The sequence below is a fragment of the Hemibagrus wyckioides genome, linkage group LG13 (assembly GCF_019097595.1).
Source record: "Hemibagrus wyckioides isolate EC202008001 linkage group LG13, SWU_Hwy_1.0, whole genome shotgun sequence".
Classification (NCBI taxonomy): Eukaryota; Metazoa; Chordata; class Actinopteri; order Siluriformes; family Bagridae; genus Hemibagrus; species Hemibagrus wyckioides.
In genome coordinates, this window is record NC_080722.1 from 25,405,130 (window position 1) to 25,422,743 (window position 17,614).

The 17,614-nt window shown below is 37.8% G+C and overlaps 1 protein-coding gene across 1 annotated transcript; it reads left to right on the plus strand.

Annotated features, from left to right (window-relative positions):
- Window positions 1-6,267: 6,267 nt before the first annotated feature.
- Window positions 6,268-17,312, plus strand: asah2 (N-acylsphingosine amidohydrolase 2). Its single transcript, XM_058407225.1, has 20 exons — window positions 6,268-6,408; window positions 6,490-6,593; window positions 7,740-7,883; window positions 7,968-8,144; window positions 8,467-8,594; window positions 8,927-9,004; window positions 9,103-9,223; window positions 9,315-9,440; window positions 9,566-9,652; window positions 9,733-9,837; window positions 9,976-10,057; window positions 11,947-12,062; window positions 12,133-12,227; window positions 12,313-12,352; window positions 12,442-12,540; window positions 13,291-13,386; window positions 13,720-13,872; window positions 14,542-14,598; window positions 14,692-14,780; window positions 17,059-17,312. Exons 1-20 carry the CDS (start codon window positions 6,276-6,278, stop codon window positions 17,255-17,257), a joined length of 2,229 nt encoding a protein of 742 aa, XP_058263208.1. The 5' UTR covers window positions 6,268-6,275; the 3' UTR covers window positions 17,258-17,312.
- Window positions 17,313-17,614: the final 302 nt, after the last annotated feature.

Sequence of the window (17,614 nt, forward strand, 5' to 3'; positions counted from 1 at the left end):
TATAAAAAATACTATCTTTTTTACTCATCCTCCTTTTTTACCAGCAAAGCATATCGGTTTTAGGAAATTCCCAAAACTTAGCATGCTCTATAAGGAGGTTTTTTCAACAAATAATGACCACAGGGTCCATAATCGGTTTTGTTGTTACTTGTTAATGTGTATTAAACTTATTTATTGTCATATGTCTATAAGTATTCCAGTCACACGGAATATGGGAACACGTTTCACGTCCTGTTATTTTGTCTAAGACAAACGGCCGTGTCTGCCGTCGGTTCTGCTGGAGTTCTCTGCTCTCGGACAGGAGAGGCGTTCCTGCACACTGATGGCTGCGAGCGTGTCCTGTCACGTCTCCTGCTCTGTCCAGCGTGGTTCATTTAATGAGCAGGATCGTACTTGGTTCATAAGCTGATAACTAAACATTGAGCTGTTCTGTACAACACATGATGAGAAAAGCTGCTAACACTGTTTTTGTGTTTGTTTTTGTTTTTTTTTTGGCAAATAAAAATTACAACCATTAGCACATAACTAAACCGATACAAAAGTTGTGGTTATTATTTCAAAACATGCGCTAGATTGAAAAAGTTGCGTGAGGCAATCATATTCATCATTCTGAGCACTTTGTTTAAATATTTCCCCAAGTAATACTTCAGTTCAGGTTCACGCAGCCGACAAATTAAAGGAAAAGTGCTGAGCCGTGGAACAGATAATCAACTGGGTGGATGATAAGATCAGGATGATGGTGGTGGCTGATGCAGCTAAGGTCATAAGTTTACACATGCCTTACATTCATGCATCTTCTAAATGTAAATATTCTAAAATAAATGATAAACATTTATATAAATATAATTTTTTATATAAAATAAAAACATTTTATTTTATGAATTAACATTCATAAAATAAAATCTTGATATTTATCTTCAAAACATGAACATTTTGAAGATGTTAATAGTTAGAATTTATTTGATAAATTATATATAAAATAATATAAACATATTTTTAAGAATGTTTTTAAAAAATAATATTTTGCAGATGTTAATATTTATAATTTATTTCATAAATTATATATAAAATAATATTAACATATATTTAAAGAATAAATAGTTTTATATAATAAAATATAAAATATAATATATTTAGAATTTATATTTAAAATATATTTAAAATATTTTTTAAATAAAATTAAAAAACATTTTTTGTGAATTAACATTCCTAAAATAAAATGTTTATATTTATCTGCAAAATATTAACATTTCAAAGATGATACTGGATCAGAAAGACATAGCATTTATTTTATCATTATTATAATAATAATATTATTAATAATAATATAAAAATTATGATTATTATTATTTATATGGCTTTATGTCACATAAGACCACAAGACACAATAATAACTGAATTTACACAAATAAACCAGTTTAAATGTTTACACACGCTCGATTCTTAATGTGTGTTGATGTGTGTTGTTACCTGGATGAGTATTTTATGTTTTGTGCGAGTTGTTCATGTGTCTCTTGTTTGTCCGGAGCACAAAAACCTTCAGCTTCGGCACACTCTACTTTTCCAGCATCTTCTGGACATTTGAGCCCTTTCCAGACCGTCTCGTCACAACGAGGATGACCGAAGCACATCTCGTACACCAACATTACCCCTCTGAATCTTAACGCATCCTGTTCCCTTCTTGACGGTCACTTCTTCAGAAATATTGCGAATGTGCAGAAGCAGCTGAAGAATGTTTCTGAAGGAAATTGTGAAGTTTAAGTGCTCAGAACCAACCAGAGACTCATAAAAAACTCTCACAACACAGTGTTGTGAATTGAGCGTGTGTAAACGCTTGAACTGGTTTGTTTGTGTAAATCCGGTTCGTATTGTGTCTATATGTAAAATCTCTTAGGTGAAAAAACTTACTCATTGTTCATTAAGCCCTTATGTCCTGTAGACTGATGAGAGGCGGAGTCATCCTGAAAGATGTAGGATGTCGAGTAAATGGGCAAGTGGACAAGCAAAATGTGTGTATGAGTGTATGAGCCTCAAGTTACCCACAGGATATTTCATTTGGCCTTCGTCAGTTCTTTCCACAATTTTAAGTCCAACTCCCAGCAGCTTTGTTGACAGGAAAAACAGCAGCTGATCATCCCAGGACCCATCTGACTTGGTGAGTGTGGGAAAAATGCAGCCCAGTCCCTGACCTGCTGGACTCAGCTGATGGAGTTAGATTCCTAGAAGCACTAGGAAGCAGCACACAGTAGTGGAGTAGTGTGTTGAAGAAGAGAACAAGATCCATGAGAAATAATGGTACGGTATATTTATAATAAACGTGTGTAAAGATTGGGTTTCAAGGGTTTCCTCCAGGTTCTCTGGTTTCCTTCACACACCTTCTGCCCTGAACCCTCTAAAAAACCCCGTGTAGACAAAATGGATGGATAGAAATTTTCTTGCTACACCGTGTAGTAAGATTTGGTTGCTAGGCAACATAACATACAACATAAGCAGAAGATGTGGTTTTCAAACGAGACGTCATTTGGTGTGTAGCGTTTTGGAGACACTAATAAGTTCCCTATCAACTACTATTTCTCTTCACATCACAGTTCAGGTGGTTTAAGTGGTTAGTGTGTTTGACTCACACCTCCTGGGTTGGGGGATGGATGGATGAGGATAGATGGATGATGATGATGATGGATGGTTGGATAAGGATGAAGATGATGAGGATAGATGGATGGATGGATGAATGTAGATGGATATGGATGGTTGGATAAGGATGGATGCATGGATGAGTGTAGTTGGATGAGGATGGAGAAGAAATGTGTGAGTATGGTTGGATGGATGGATGGATGGATGAATGTAGATGGATGAGGATTGATAGATGAGGATGGATGGATAGATAATGGATGGATGGAAATTTGCTGCCACATCATGCATTAACAGTGACCCTCCTTGTGACCCTGTGTAGGATAAATGCTTACAGAAATTGGATGAATGATCTGACCAGTGATCTCCTGACCAGTCTGGTCCACTTAAACTGTAGCTGCATATAGTCTGATCTCACAAGCAGATCAGATTCTCTTGATTTTCTGCCTCCAAATGTGGTCAGTAGACTAGGTTAGTTTCGTTTAGATTAGAATCGTTTAGAGTGCCTTAGAGTAGTTCAGTTTCTTTTAGTTTAGTTTAGTATAAAAGATATTAGTTTATTTTAGTTTAGTTTAGAATGGAGCAGTTTAGTTTAAAGTACTTTAGTTTTGTTTCATTTAGGGTAGTTTAGATTATTTTATTTTAGTTTAGTTTTTAGTTTTAATTTAGATTAGAGGAGAGAAATTTAATAGTTAAAGTAGTCTATTTGATTTTATTTTTAGTTTTACTTTAAAGTAGAGTAATTTAGAGTAGTTTAGTTTCATTTAGATTAGAATAGTTTAGAGTAGTTCAGAGTGGAGTACTTCAGTTGAATTTAGTTTAGTCTAGTGTAGTGTAGAGCGGAGCGGAGTAGTTTAAAGTAGTTTAGTTTTGTTTTGTTTCATTTAGTTTAGATTAGAGTAGAGAAGTTTAGAATAGTTTAGTGTAGTTTATTTTATTCTATTTTGACTTTATTTTACTTTAAAGTAGAGTCATTTAGAGTAGTTTAGTTTTGTTTGGAATAGAATAGAGTAGAGTAGAATAGAGAATAGAATAGAGTGCTTTAGAGTTCAGTTTAGTTTAAAGTAGTTTAATTTAGATTAGAGCAGAAAACGTTTAGTATACTTTAGTGTAGTTTATTTTATTTTGACTTTTACTTTAAAGTAGAGTAATTTATAGTAGTTTTATTTTGTTTAGATTAGAAAGTTTAGAGTACTTTAAAGTAGTTCAATTTTAATTTAGTTTAGTTTAGTATAAAGGAGATTAGAATACTTTACTTTACTTCATTTTACTTTATTAATCCCCAGGTGGAAATTTGGTGTCAAAACACAAGCAACAGTGAGGACTAGGACTTAATACAAGAGCAGCACATGACTTAACTCACAAATATCACACATAAACAAGAATGAATATACATGTACATCATTTTCATCTTATTTACATACTGAATCTGAGGTCTGTACAGGTAGATATAGAGAGCAGTGTGTTAGTGTGGGTATAAACTTAATGACCAGTGGTCAGAATTCAGTCCTAAATAAAGTGAGGGTGTGTAAGAGTGACACTAAGTTAAAATTCTGTGCAATATGCAGTGCAGTAGTTAATCTAAACACCTCAGAGTTTTAAACCAGACTAAGTTACAGAGCTGGTTACTGGAGTAATGTGACTGGATCAGTTGTATTTGTGTAGCAGGACGTTGCCTCAGTCACTTCCGTTGCTGGACACAGCGTCTGATCTGTAATTATTCTGCCATCAGCAAGATAAGACCTACATCACAGATAAGCGATTTTATACACATATTGATTCGCCGCTGATTTTTAATGACCTGTTCAGGTGTATTTACGGCACAGAAGTAGCGTAAAAGGCTGTCCTGGCTCAATGCATGGAGACTACTGCGCACTGCTCGAGTTATATCTGGAGGTGTAGTCAGGGTTACTGCAGGACATGAGTCAGGGCCTTGTGGCGTGTTATCACCAAATAAAGACGGAAAACCCATGAAATTTTCCACAAATCCAAGAATAACAGCTCTCCTGTGATTCACCAATATGATCAATATTAAATCATATATCAATATCAGTATTAAATCATTCACTTCAGATGATCTTAGGAGCAGTTCTCATTCACATGAGTCATGTTTAAGAGACACAGCACACAGAATATTGTAGTGTACTGAATTACTCCACCTACACGACTTCCAAAAAATGTTCTCACTCCTCCATTCATACCAGAGCACTCCAGATGGTTTAGATCAGCCAATAAAACACTTTTTCTTGATGGATGATCAAACAAGCTATTGTATGCATATGACCAAGAGCTGTAGAGCACCAGCTCAAGAACCTTGCTCACTGTTGCTCAAGCTGTATAACAGAAAACAGGAAATGTTCAGCAGATATGGCTACAGGGTAGAGGTTACTCATTGCTTTCAGGTCTTATATTTATAACTCTAAAGTGTATTTAAAAACTCAATGTCTATTTGAAATAAATCCAAACATTACACCGATGACCAAAACTCCTGTGGAAGCTGCTGGTGATACTTATTAATATTCAATTTATTTTTATATAAAAACTGTTCCAGTTCTCTATAGCACTTTTAACAGTGGACTAACAATGGACAAAGCAGCTTTACAGAAAGATACACTATATTACCAAAGGTTTTGGCCCCTTAGTTCCAGTGAAAGGAACTCTTAATGCTTCAGCTTCATACCAAGACATTTTGGACAATTTCATGCTCTTTGTGGGAACAGTTTGGGGATGACCCCTTCCTGTTCCAACATGACTGCACACCAGTGACCAAAGCAAGGTCCATAAAGACATGGATGAGTGAGTTTGGTGTGGAGGAACTTGACTGGCCTGCACATCAACCCCATAGAACACCTTTGGGATGAATTAGAGCGGAGACTGCAAGCCAATCCAAAACTGGGACATCTGTCTTTCCATGCACATGAATGTAATATGGAGTTGTCCCGCCCTTTACAGCTATAACAGCTTCAGCTCTTCTGGGAAGGCTTTCCACAAGGGTTAGGCGTGTGTTTATGGGAATTTTTGACCATTCCTCTAGAAGCGCATTTGTGAGGTCAGGCACTGATGTTGGATGAGAAGGTCTCCACTCTAAACAGTGTCTTGAACCCCCGACTTTCTGATCAGTATCACTGAGCCACCACTAACCCTGTGTATCAGACGTGCAAATATATCCATCTTATCAATAATATCTGAGATCTCTCTTTTTCTTTATTAAATAGGAGATTAATTGTCACAAGGTTGGAATAAATTATTGTTTTGATGTACATTTGCAGTATAGGATGAGCACAAAAAACATGATGGTGTACACTCAAAAGGAACTGAATAATAGCTATAAAAGAGAGTGTTTCTAAGCTACCTTTGCCCCAGGAGAGCATAAGATCTTTGCTTTATCAGAGCAAGAGCCATTTGGATTTCACATCACAGATATCGCTTTGGTTGCTGTACCTGCTCACTCACGGTAAGTCATTTACTTCTGTAAACCATACGATTTTTTAGCAAATATACATTATACAAAGTGATATCAGTTACTCTACATTTTTCCTATACTCTTTTACAAAGATCTAGCTGGAATTTTATTCTATTATTATTCGAAATTATCTAAGCAGCCCGTTCCCACCTGAGGAGGCTCCATCTTCATCCAGGGCAGAATCATGGCTCGTAAATCTGTATGCTGTAAATTAACCAGTTTGGAGGTCATACTCATAATTCTGTTCATTTTGATGACTGGAATCGCAATGGGACTTATGGCCATTTTAGGTCTTCACATGAACTCCAAAGAGAAAAGTGAGTCTTCTTGGAGCTTGGATTTTTTTTAACTATGTATGATCATGTCTAATTATTATGACATATAAATATAATACACAGAAGTTGCAGAACATCTCACTGCCTCTGTAAAACCTGAAGAAAACCCTTATCTGATCGGCGTGGGTCGAGCAGACTGTACTGGACCAGTAGCAGACATTCCTCTGGTGAGCTGGTGACTTATATTTCCAGTATCTTCCCTAAGAGTGAGTTTTTCTGCTGCGTTTGTTGGTTTTGGACTGGAACAAAGCTGTATAAGAGTCAGGCTGCTTTCACAGTTCACAAAATAGGGTGTGTCAGCCTGTGAACCAAATAATTACACTGTACATAACAATACTCATACCAGTCTTAGCTAGTGTTGCCTAACTGACTAGCTTAGCATGCCATATAGATTAGATTTATTATGAGTAATTAAGATTGAATAGATATTGGTTTAAATCAGGAGGCTGTGATACATCCACAAATATATCACATAACATACAGTCCCTCCAAAAAAAGACACATTTTTACTTGTGGTTATTTTGCAATTTGAATATTTTAATTCAAGTATATTACATTCAACCCCATAAAACACCTTTGGGATGAATTAGAGACTGTGAGCCAGGCCTTCTCATCCAACATCAGTGCCTGACCTCACAAATCTGCTTCTACAGGAACTGTCAAAAATTCCCATAAACACACTCCTAAACCTTGTGGAAAGCCTTTTTCAGAAGAGTTGAAGCTGTTATAGCTGCAAAGGGCGGGACAACTCCATATTACATTCATGTGCATGTAAAGGCAGACAGTTTTGTCCTGGCTCGCAGTCTCCGCTCTAATTCATCCCAAAGGTGTTCTATGGGGTTGAGGTCAGGACTCTGTGCAGGCCAGTCAAGTTCCTCCACACCAAACTCACTCATCCATGTCTTTATGGACCTTGCTTTGGTCACTGGTGTGCAGTCATGTTGGAACAGGAAGGGGTCATCCCCAAACTGTTCCCACAAAGAGCATGAAATTGTCCAAAACGTCTTGGTATGAAGCTGAAGCATTAAGAGTTCCTTTCACTGGAACTACGGGGCCGAGCCCAACCCCTGAAAAACAACACCTGAATGCAATGATTTGGAGGGGTGTCCCAATACTTTTGGCAATATAGTATGTAGTAGTTAGTATAGCATATGTAGTATATAGTATAATTAAGTGTCTAAAATCTTCCAAACACTGTTAGCAATACAATAAAAGATGCATTCACCCGAATACTGTGGTGTTCTAACTAAAAAATGCTGTCCAAACTTACAGAAGTGTCCTTTTTATTTTTATTTGTATTTTTTTTGGTAAAGATGGGCTATGGCAACCCTGACCAGACTGCAGGAGGAATCCACACTCGCCTGTACAGCAGGGCCTTCATTGTGGATGATGGCAGCAAGAGAGTGGTGTTTGTGAGCGCTGAAATCGGCATGGTCTCACAAAGACTGAGACTGGAGGTAATTCAAATCCACAAAGAAAAATCTCCAATCTCCATTAGAACACCAGCTGGTTCATATCTCATGCTCTTGGGGCTCTTGCAGGTGCTCAAGGCGCTGGAGGTGAATTATGGAAATCTCTACAGGCAAGACAATGTAGTTCTGAGTGGCACACACACACACTCTGGTCCAGCAGGGTATTTCCAGTACACCCTCTTTATGATCACCAGTAAAGGCTACATCAAGTCTTCTATGCAAGCTCTGGTGAATGGAATTGTTAAGGTTTGTTCATAACTTTCATCATTTCTGTCCTTGTCTACTGTTCATTAAAACCAATTTCCCTCATCATCATCATCATCATGAAGCATAACACACACTGATTGTCTAATGTTTATGCAATGTCTGGTGTAACTCACACTCTCTGGTGTCGCCCAAATGAGGATGTGGTTCCCTTCTGAGCCTGGTTCCTCTTGAAGTTTCTTCCTCTTGCTCATCAGGAATAAATACAAATAAATTGTCTAATATTAATGTTGAACTGTTTGTACTATATTTCTTATGTTCTGTAAAGCTGCTTTGAGACAATGTCCACTGTCTGCTTCGACAGAGCATCGATGAGGCACATAAAAACATGAGGCCTGGGAGGATCTTTTTGAACAGAGGCAATGTTTTGGACAGTAACCTCAACAGGAGTCCATACTCATACATGAACAACCCAGAGGAGGAAAGAAAAAGGTACCATGTGTAACAAGAATACAGTATATTTATATTATTATAAGCTATTAAATAAAAAAAAAATAAAAAAATAAATGTCTCACTTTTTAATTAAGTTTTTAATAAAATCAGTGGCAAATTAATGTTGTATGAGAAAAATAAAACAATTCAGGATATGGTTTTATACGAAAAGAATTAATGACAAGTTGATATGGCTTGATCTTGTCTTATAAGCCCCATGTTGTTTTATTCCTTACTTATGCAGCTAATTACAATTAGTTGGTTGATTAATAATTGGATGCATAAATAGGTATGTCCAGTAAGGTGGTAATCAGTTAAGATTTGATCTACAGCTATGAAACCAATACAGACGAGCAGATCATAAGCCTGAAGTTCACAGACCTGGATGGGGATGGATTGGGAATATTCAGGTATGCTGGTTTCCATCTAGTGTTTCATACAAACCGAAACACAAATTTAAGTTAAGTATTGAAATGCTGTGAACACCTTATCTTGGGATTCCTCTCAGCTGGTTCGCCGTCCATCCAGTCAGTATGAATTATACCAATCGTATGGTGAGCTCAGACAATCTTGGTTATGCCTCCTATCTGTTCGAACAAGAAAAGAACATTGGCTCGTTGCCTGGTCAGGTGAGATGTCTCGTTTTCTATATAATAAATACACATATAATCAAACAAAAGGGAAAGCATTTCCAGAGTGTCTTGTGTCATCGCTATTTAGGGCCCATTTGTCGCAGCGTTTCCCACCAGTAACAGTGGAGACGTGTCTCCAAATACTCGTGGACCACATTGTATGAACACTGGAGAGAAGTGTGATTTTGTCAACAGCTCCTGTCCCATTGGTGGGGTGAGTTACCATAGATATAAGTATGTAATTGTTTATCATTCCTGGCTTCTACTGTTCAGTTCTTAGTACAAAACAAACCCTGTCTTGGTGGTCAGTCTCAACTTTTTTCCTGATTTTGTTCACAGAATAAAATGTGTGCTGCATTTGGACCAGGTAATGACATGTTTGAAAGCACCAGGATTATTGGAGAAAGTATTTACTCAAAAGCAAAGGTAAGGTGTTCCGATTACTTTAATGGTTTTATTATTTAATGTGCTTACTTTCCAAACTAACAAAGTGCACTGATATGCAGGAACTTTATGGCAGTGCTCAGCAGGAGGTACATGGCAATGTCCATACTGCACATCAGTGGGTCAACATGACAGATGTAACTGTACAGCTTTCCTCCACCCAGAGTGTGAGTAACCAGAAGAACCACAGTATCTTTGAGTACCTTGGTTTTAACCCAGGTGGTTGTAAAACTTGTAATGGCCATACATTCAATCTTTTTGTCAAAACAATTAGCATTAATGTCGTTGATTTATACTATTATCAGGTCAAGACTTGTAAGCCTGCACTTGGCCACAGCTTTGCTGCAGGAACAATAGATGGAGGAGGAGACCTTAACTTCACACAAGGTACATCAATCTCCATTTTATTAGCCAGTTCATGTATTTAGCAGTGCTGAATCAACCCAAGACCTAGACCACTGCACTCAAGACCTAGATCCAGACCAAGACTAGTAAACATAAGAGTTTCCTAAATACTAAGACCTAGACCAGTGTGTTCAAGACTGAGCCCGTAAGACTGAGACCCAGACAAGTCCCCATAAGACTGAGACCCATAAAAGTCCCCACAAGACTGAGACCCAGACCATCACTATCAAAACTGAGACCCAGACCATCACTATAAAAACTGAGACCCAGACCAGTACCATGAAACCTGAGACATAGACCCCAGAAGACTGAGACCCAGACAAGTCCCCACAAGACTAAGAATACCAAGACTACTGTCAAAACCGAGACCCAGACAAGTCCCTAGAAGACTGAGACCCAGACCATAACCCACAAGGCTGAGACCCAGACCAGTCCCCACAGGACTAAGAATCAGATCAATTCCCTCAGGACTGACATCAGATATTCCCCTTTAGACTGAGACCAAGACCCAAGACAAAATACCTAGACAAATCCTTTCAAAACTGAGAATCTGATACCCAGACCAGTCTTCTGAAGTCTCTGTCCCAGACCTAGGCCAGTCCCTTCAGGTTTGACATCCACATATAGACAAGATCAAGGTTGAGATCCAGATAAATCATGACAATCGTGTTGAGACCCAAACTTGTCCGTTTAAGTTTGAGATGCAGACAATTTCCACACAAGGCTCAGACCTTCACCAAAAATATGATTGAAAAAGCTGTATTTTATAAATTCTTTTCATTTCAAATAACTAATTAGCTGAAAGAGCATCCAATCTAACTATTTAAAAATGTCAGATTGTAAATAAATTGCAATGTTTCCCTTATGGTGGTAAATTTAGGAAAGAACAAACAAAAATGCAGGAGATACAAAACTTCTATATTTGATTTCATGTGAAAATTTTCTGTTTGATAACTATCTTCAGTATATATGAAGCAGGATGCAGTTATTGACCAAGAATGGAAATACAGACTGTTCTCTCAGAAATAAGACCCAGACCGAGGACACTTTTATGTAGCTTTAAGAGTTTTCAAGCAAAAAATATCAACGCTCCAACTCAATGTATAATGGATATAGCACGATATGGTAATGGAAGACAGAAGTAGAAAGTGTGTTGACATTTTTCATGACTTTTCTAAAGCAATTATCTCTGTTAGAAGAGGTCCCTTTTACTATCTGGTGGAAACTAAATTTATAGCTAATTCTAGACTTGAGAATCTGCAAAACCTTTTTTCCCCAGTATTCCAAGTGGAATTTCACATCATGAAACTCCTATATTGGGGATAACTTGGTGCTGTCTGTCTTTGATAGTGGGTTATACACAGATCAGGTATAACACTGTGAGCAGTGAGAGGTGAAGTGAATAAGACTGAGTATCTCCTCATCATGGCACCTGTTAGTGGGTGGGATATATTAGGCAGCAAGTGAACATTTTGTCCTCAAAGTTGATGTTAGAAGCAGGAAAAATGGACAAGCGTAAGGATTTGAGCGAGTTTGACAAAGTGTACAAAGCACTAGAAAGATTTGGGGTTTTATTACTAAACAGCAATCCATTTCCACAATCCACCGGTCTTCCAATCAGGAATGGAAAAGATGCAGCACCTATAGATTCTGATAATAATTCCTTATATGAAGCTTGGTGACTCAGCACTCTGTAGTAGAAGAACTTGGCTTCAGCTGCGGGACTGAAAGAAAGATGTCATGTTTTCTGCAGGAAACTCACCAAGAGAACAAACATGGGCACAATTTCAATACAAACTCACCTTGTTAGCTCACTTGTTTTTATTTTGCTTATATTATAAGGTGTTGTTTCTTGATATCGACGTGTACAGGGGCAATTGAAGGAGATCCGTTCTGGGACGGAATTAGAGACGCCCTCTTGGGTAAACCTTCTCAAGAAATTCAGGACTGCCAAAACCCCAAACCAATTCTGTTTAGCACTGGAGAGGTAAGTTCTAACCAAATAATATCTAGACCACTTTCCATACATCTTTCATCTAGAAATAGTTTGTTTCCAGATGAACTGGCCACTCCCGTGGCATCCAGAGATAGTAGATGTCCAGATCATCACTATTGGACCAGTGGCCATAGTGGCAGTTCCTGGAGAAGTGAGGTAAATAAAGACACACTGACATTAGATTTGTGTTAAACTAGCAAGGGGCATGGTTTGAGATGTTACCTTTTTTGTGTTTTTCTAGCACTATGTCAGGAAGAAGAATCAGACAGGCGGTCAAACAGGTCAGAACATTTGATGTCATACACTTTCTCACTCAAAGAGATATTAACCAATTATGGAGATAATGATGTTTTCTATTCAACTGCTTTAGGAACTGGAGACAAATAATGCTTTCACCAACCCAGAAGTGATCATTACTGGCCTCTGTAACATCTACACACACTACATCACTACCTACGAAGAATACCAGGTATCAGTAGTTTTATTTTTGCGTTTTCACACTGGGACTTTAGGATGTTGAAATATTTTCATGGTGAAATTCATGTTACAATCATGTGCAATGATGCAGAAGTAGCTGTTTAGGAGAAGTGTTTTGTTTTTAGTGGAAGTGGGAGTAGGTGTTAATTTCAAAACGTTTAGAAATCATTTTTGAAAGTTAGATGTCACTTTATTGCTTAAGACGTGTACATGTACTCTAGCACTATTTTTATTGTATAGACAATAGATGTTTAAAATGCTCTGTATAGGACTTTATAGGAAATTGAATGATGTTGAAAATTCCAATTCAAAGAAATGATTCGATAAATTTTTATAATATATAAGTAGCCATTTAGACTAATAAAACTAATAAAACCATTAGGCAAATAAAACTGGCTAGAGTGTTTAGGTTTATATTGACTTTTGTGACTGGTTTTATTATTCTTGTTTTAATGGTTCCTGGAAAGCACTTTGGTCAACGGTAGTTGTTTTAAATATGCTATAGAAATAAAGTTTGTATTTTGTTGTGTTGTATTTGTATTGTATTGTATTGTATTGTATTGTATTGTATTGTAATAGCTCGCTCATTGCACTGATATCTGACATAGTAGCTGGAAAAATTATCCTATGGTTATGTACAGTAATGAAGTATCCTTATATAAGCTCTTTCAAGTTTTCATCATTATACCTGCTGTATTTTTGTGTATTATCTCATGAACTCTAAGGTAATGTTCCCTTCTAGGTGCAGAGGTATGAAGGTGCTTCCACCATCTACGGCCCTCACACTCTCTCAGCCTACATTCAGCACTTCAGAGGACTTGCCAAAGCTATTGCAGAGGCATGGACACTCTTACTATCGCTATTAAAAAAGTCTCAAGAGATTTTTGTGATAAGAGTCTCATCCTGGGTTGTCAGAATGTTCAGACTGTCTGGGTTATATGTTCTCCTTGTCTCCATGTGGGGTCCCTTCCTTATGTGTGTGTGTGTATACTGCCCTGGCCTGGTATCCAGGTTTTATTCCTACCTCAGCATTCCTGGGATAGATTCCAGTTTGATCCAAACTAATCCAATTTGACCCAACAAAAAAGGCAATTACCAAAGATGAATTCTGACCATATTTTTTATTTGTGTGTTTATCATTTTTGGAATGGAATACTTTTCTGTATAACAGGGAAAGACTGGAGAATTACTGAAAGGTCCCGAGCCTCCTTTCTTCAAAGACAGTCAGCTGATCTCACTGGTACCAGCTGTTCCTGTGGATAGAACACCAACTAACACTACCTTCGGTGAAGTCCTGGAGCAGGTCAATCCTATTTATAAAGTGGTGAGTTTGACCAATTTCAGTTACTCAAACTATTTACACAGACTTATGCTACATTCACACACAAAGCGATCGGAGACTTGATTTTCAGGGAGAGCTTATGATTTCTGGAGACATGAATGACAGAGGGTGTTGGTGACAATATCTTTTATAGCTCTAAGAAAAATGGGTTCTTTTAAGAAGCATGAGAAGTCTGGGTCTGGCTCTGGGTAGTTGACCAGAAGATCGGGGTTCAAGCCCCAGCACTGCCAAGCTGCCACCATTGTACCCTTGAGCAAGGCGTCTGGCCCACCCTGCTCCAGGGGTGCTGCATCATGGCTGACCCTGTGCTCTGACCCCAACCCCCAAGGATGGGATAAGCGAAGAAACAATTTCACTGTGCAGTAATGTGTATGTGACAAATAAAGACAACTTAACTTAAATTTTCTGGGGAACCAAAAATGGTTCATCTATACCATTGGTGCAAAAACTATTTATTGGTTCATCTGGCTCCTTTTATATTTTTAAATATATATCCACTATTACTTTTATTACTATGGCAACCAGTAGTAGGAATTCCCAGTACAGCGAGTGTCGACTTGCAGAGATAAAATCCACTGTATGTGTGAACGTAGCTTAATTGGTTCAGACATAGCTTTCATCGATGGATGTGTGAATGTTGTGTTTGTGCAGGGAGAGGTCGCATCCATTACTTTCATCGCTGGAAACCCCAGGAACTCTGGAGACATGGTGGGGCAATAGCAAGTTAATGCTACACTTGTTATACATGATTAACCTCCAGCCTGCAATCCAGCTCCTGATCCATGATCCTTCTGATTGCAGAGAGACAAGACCTTTGTCACAGTGGAGAAGTTTCTCATGGCTAGCAACACATGGGAGGTTGTTCATACAGATGCATCATGGGAGACAAGGTAGGGGCACGGTTAGCGTAGGTGTATATTAATCCTATATAATGTGTTGTTTGAGTTTTGATTAAAAGCATAACCATGGTCACTTATGAGATAGAGAGGCTGTACTCTGAGACGGAGTTATCTTACAAGGTATACTCGCTGATAAGGCCAAAGCTGAGTAAGGGCCATGTTGGGAGATATCACTGCACCACTAATAAACAAAGGCCACAGAAAGATTATCAGCAGAACGCTTAAGGAACCTCGGAGACTTTTCTGAGAGTTTGCGTACATTCCAGCTAGACTGAAATGTTTTCTACACTGTCTACAGAAGTATTTAACACGTTGGTGAGAAGGTTTCAGTTTATAAATATGATGCTTTCGATGTAATTAGGAAACCAGAATAAAAAATACCCATGGCAGAAGGTAAGCAATGAATAAATGTTCTTCTGTTATAGGAAACTAAACAGTATCCAGGTGATGTGATACTCACAATTACTGTTACAAACTAAAAGTTGATTATTTTCCTCTAACGTCATGCCCTGAAGTGTTTTATTCCTTTTAGGATACAGCAATTTGCCCATGATGACATTTTTATTTATTTATTAAAGAACAGTACATCTTACATTTTAATCAGTTTAGGATTACATTTTTTGGACATCTTAACTGGTTGCTGTTATTAATGATGTTATAGCATTTAGTAACTGTAAAAAAAAAACATGTTATCCAATCAGTTGAAATCAACTTTCCTGTGAAGCTTTACCTCCTTTCAGAAATGCTGGACAAACATCTTAAATAAAATTCTACAGACTTAAAATTTATTTTATTTACTTTTTTTTTTTTTTTTTACCAGACAGTGTCCATGATCAGCTCTGAATTTTCTTGGTCATGTCACACTTCAAATTTATTTTTTTATTTTTTCAATTTTTAATTATTTTAATTATTTTTATTTCTTTATTATAATCAATTATAATAACTTAAAATTTATTTTATTTTTTTAAGTATTTTAATTTTTTATTTTTTTTAACATTCCTCTAGAAGCACATTTGTGAGGTCACACAATGATGTTGGATGAGAAGGTCTGGCTCACAGTCTCCACTCTAATTCATCCCAAAGGTGTTCTATGGGGTTGAGGTCAGGACTCTGTGCAGGACAGTCAAGTTCCTCCACACCAAACTCACTCATCCATGTCTTTATGGACCTTGCTTTGGTCACTGGTGTGCAGTCATGTTGGAACAGGAAGGGGTCATTCCCAAACTGTTCCCACAAAGAGCATGAAATTGTCCAAAACGTCTTGGTATGAAGCTGAAGCATTAAGAGTTCCTTTCACTGGAACTACGGGGCCGAGCCCAACCCCTGAAAAACAACACCTGAACTCAGTGATTTGGAGGGGTGTTCCAATACTTTTGGCAATATAGCGTAACTTGAGCTTGAAATTCTGTAATGTATAGAAAGTTCAGAAAGGAAGCCCCTTGGTGGTTTGATTCCCAGCTAACCCAGCCACTGAAGAGTTAACTCTCTGTGCCGGTCCCAAGCCTGGATTAAATGGGACGGTTGCGTCTGGAAGGGTATCTGGGGTAAAACCTGTGCCAAATTTAAATATGTGAACCAAATGATCTGCTGTGGTGACCCCAAACAGGAAGCAGAACAACAACATGTAAAATTCAGGAAGGACTCATCGTGTTATCTTCATGTACTTGTGTCACTACATTTCTATGTTCTGATATACATGTTGTTTAAATGTAATTGCAGATTTTTAAAAGGTTCAAAACAAACCATAAGGTGAAAAACAAGAACCATAAACTGTCGAACCATAGGCAGAAACAGAGATTATAAGTGAGGCCATCACCATGACGACAAAAACACTTAACAATAAAACACAGGAAGTTATATAATGGTCCTGATCAGAGTGAATATGAGACACATGAGCAAGTGATTAGTGCAGATGATGTTCTGGGGCTGATGGGAAATATAGTTCAGATCCTTTTATTTTATTTTTTTGTGAAATATCAGACATACAGCTGATGTTGGGCTTATTGTTAGGAGATGAGACCACGACTCAGTAGAGCTATTCAGCTAATTTAACGTGCTCATGTTAAAATTGAACCACAAATGGATGTATTTCTCTTTCTTACCAGAGTTTTTGTCCTGAAGTTCAGTAGGTTCCATAGTATCTGAAGGGAAGTGGTTCTATTGATGAAATTGGTTCTCTGAACAGTTCAGACAGGTTTAAAGGTCAAGAGTGATGACAGAGCGATTGGATCTTGAGTAAGCTCTGTGTGTGTCTGTGTGTGTTTTACAGATTTCACTGGATTAAAGGGACAGGAGGTCAGAGCAATGCAACAGTGGAGTGGCATATCCCTCTCTCAGCCCAGACCGGCACCTACAGGATTCGTCATTTCGGACACTCTAAAAAGTTTGGTTTTCCCAATCCTGTGTTGACTCCATATGAGGGCACTTCAGATACATTCCGAGTCACCAAAACACTCTATTCCTTTTGAATGCTCAACCAACTGCCCCTGTGCCTCATATTCACCCTGATCAGAACCATTATATTACTTCCTGTGTTAATGAAAGTTATGTTTGGACTCTATGAAATAAATGCTTTGTGGTTATTCCAAAAATCTGAATAAATGCTGCATTCTTTTCCACACACACACACACACACACACACACAAAACCAACCAGAATTGCCACAGAATTGAAGAGAATTTATTGATGTCCAGTTGACACATCCAAAATCATCCCATTTGTCCTTCTCCCATTATTCATTAGCATGTTAATGATGTTTCGAATTTGACCAGCCTCCCTCTTCTGATTTCCCACTTCTAGCTCTTAACGCCAGTCATTGAGACAGA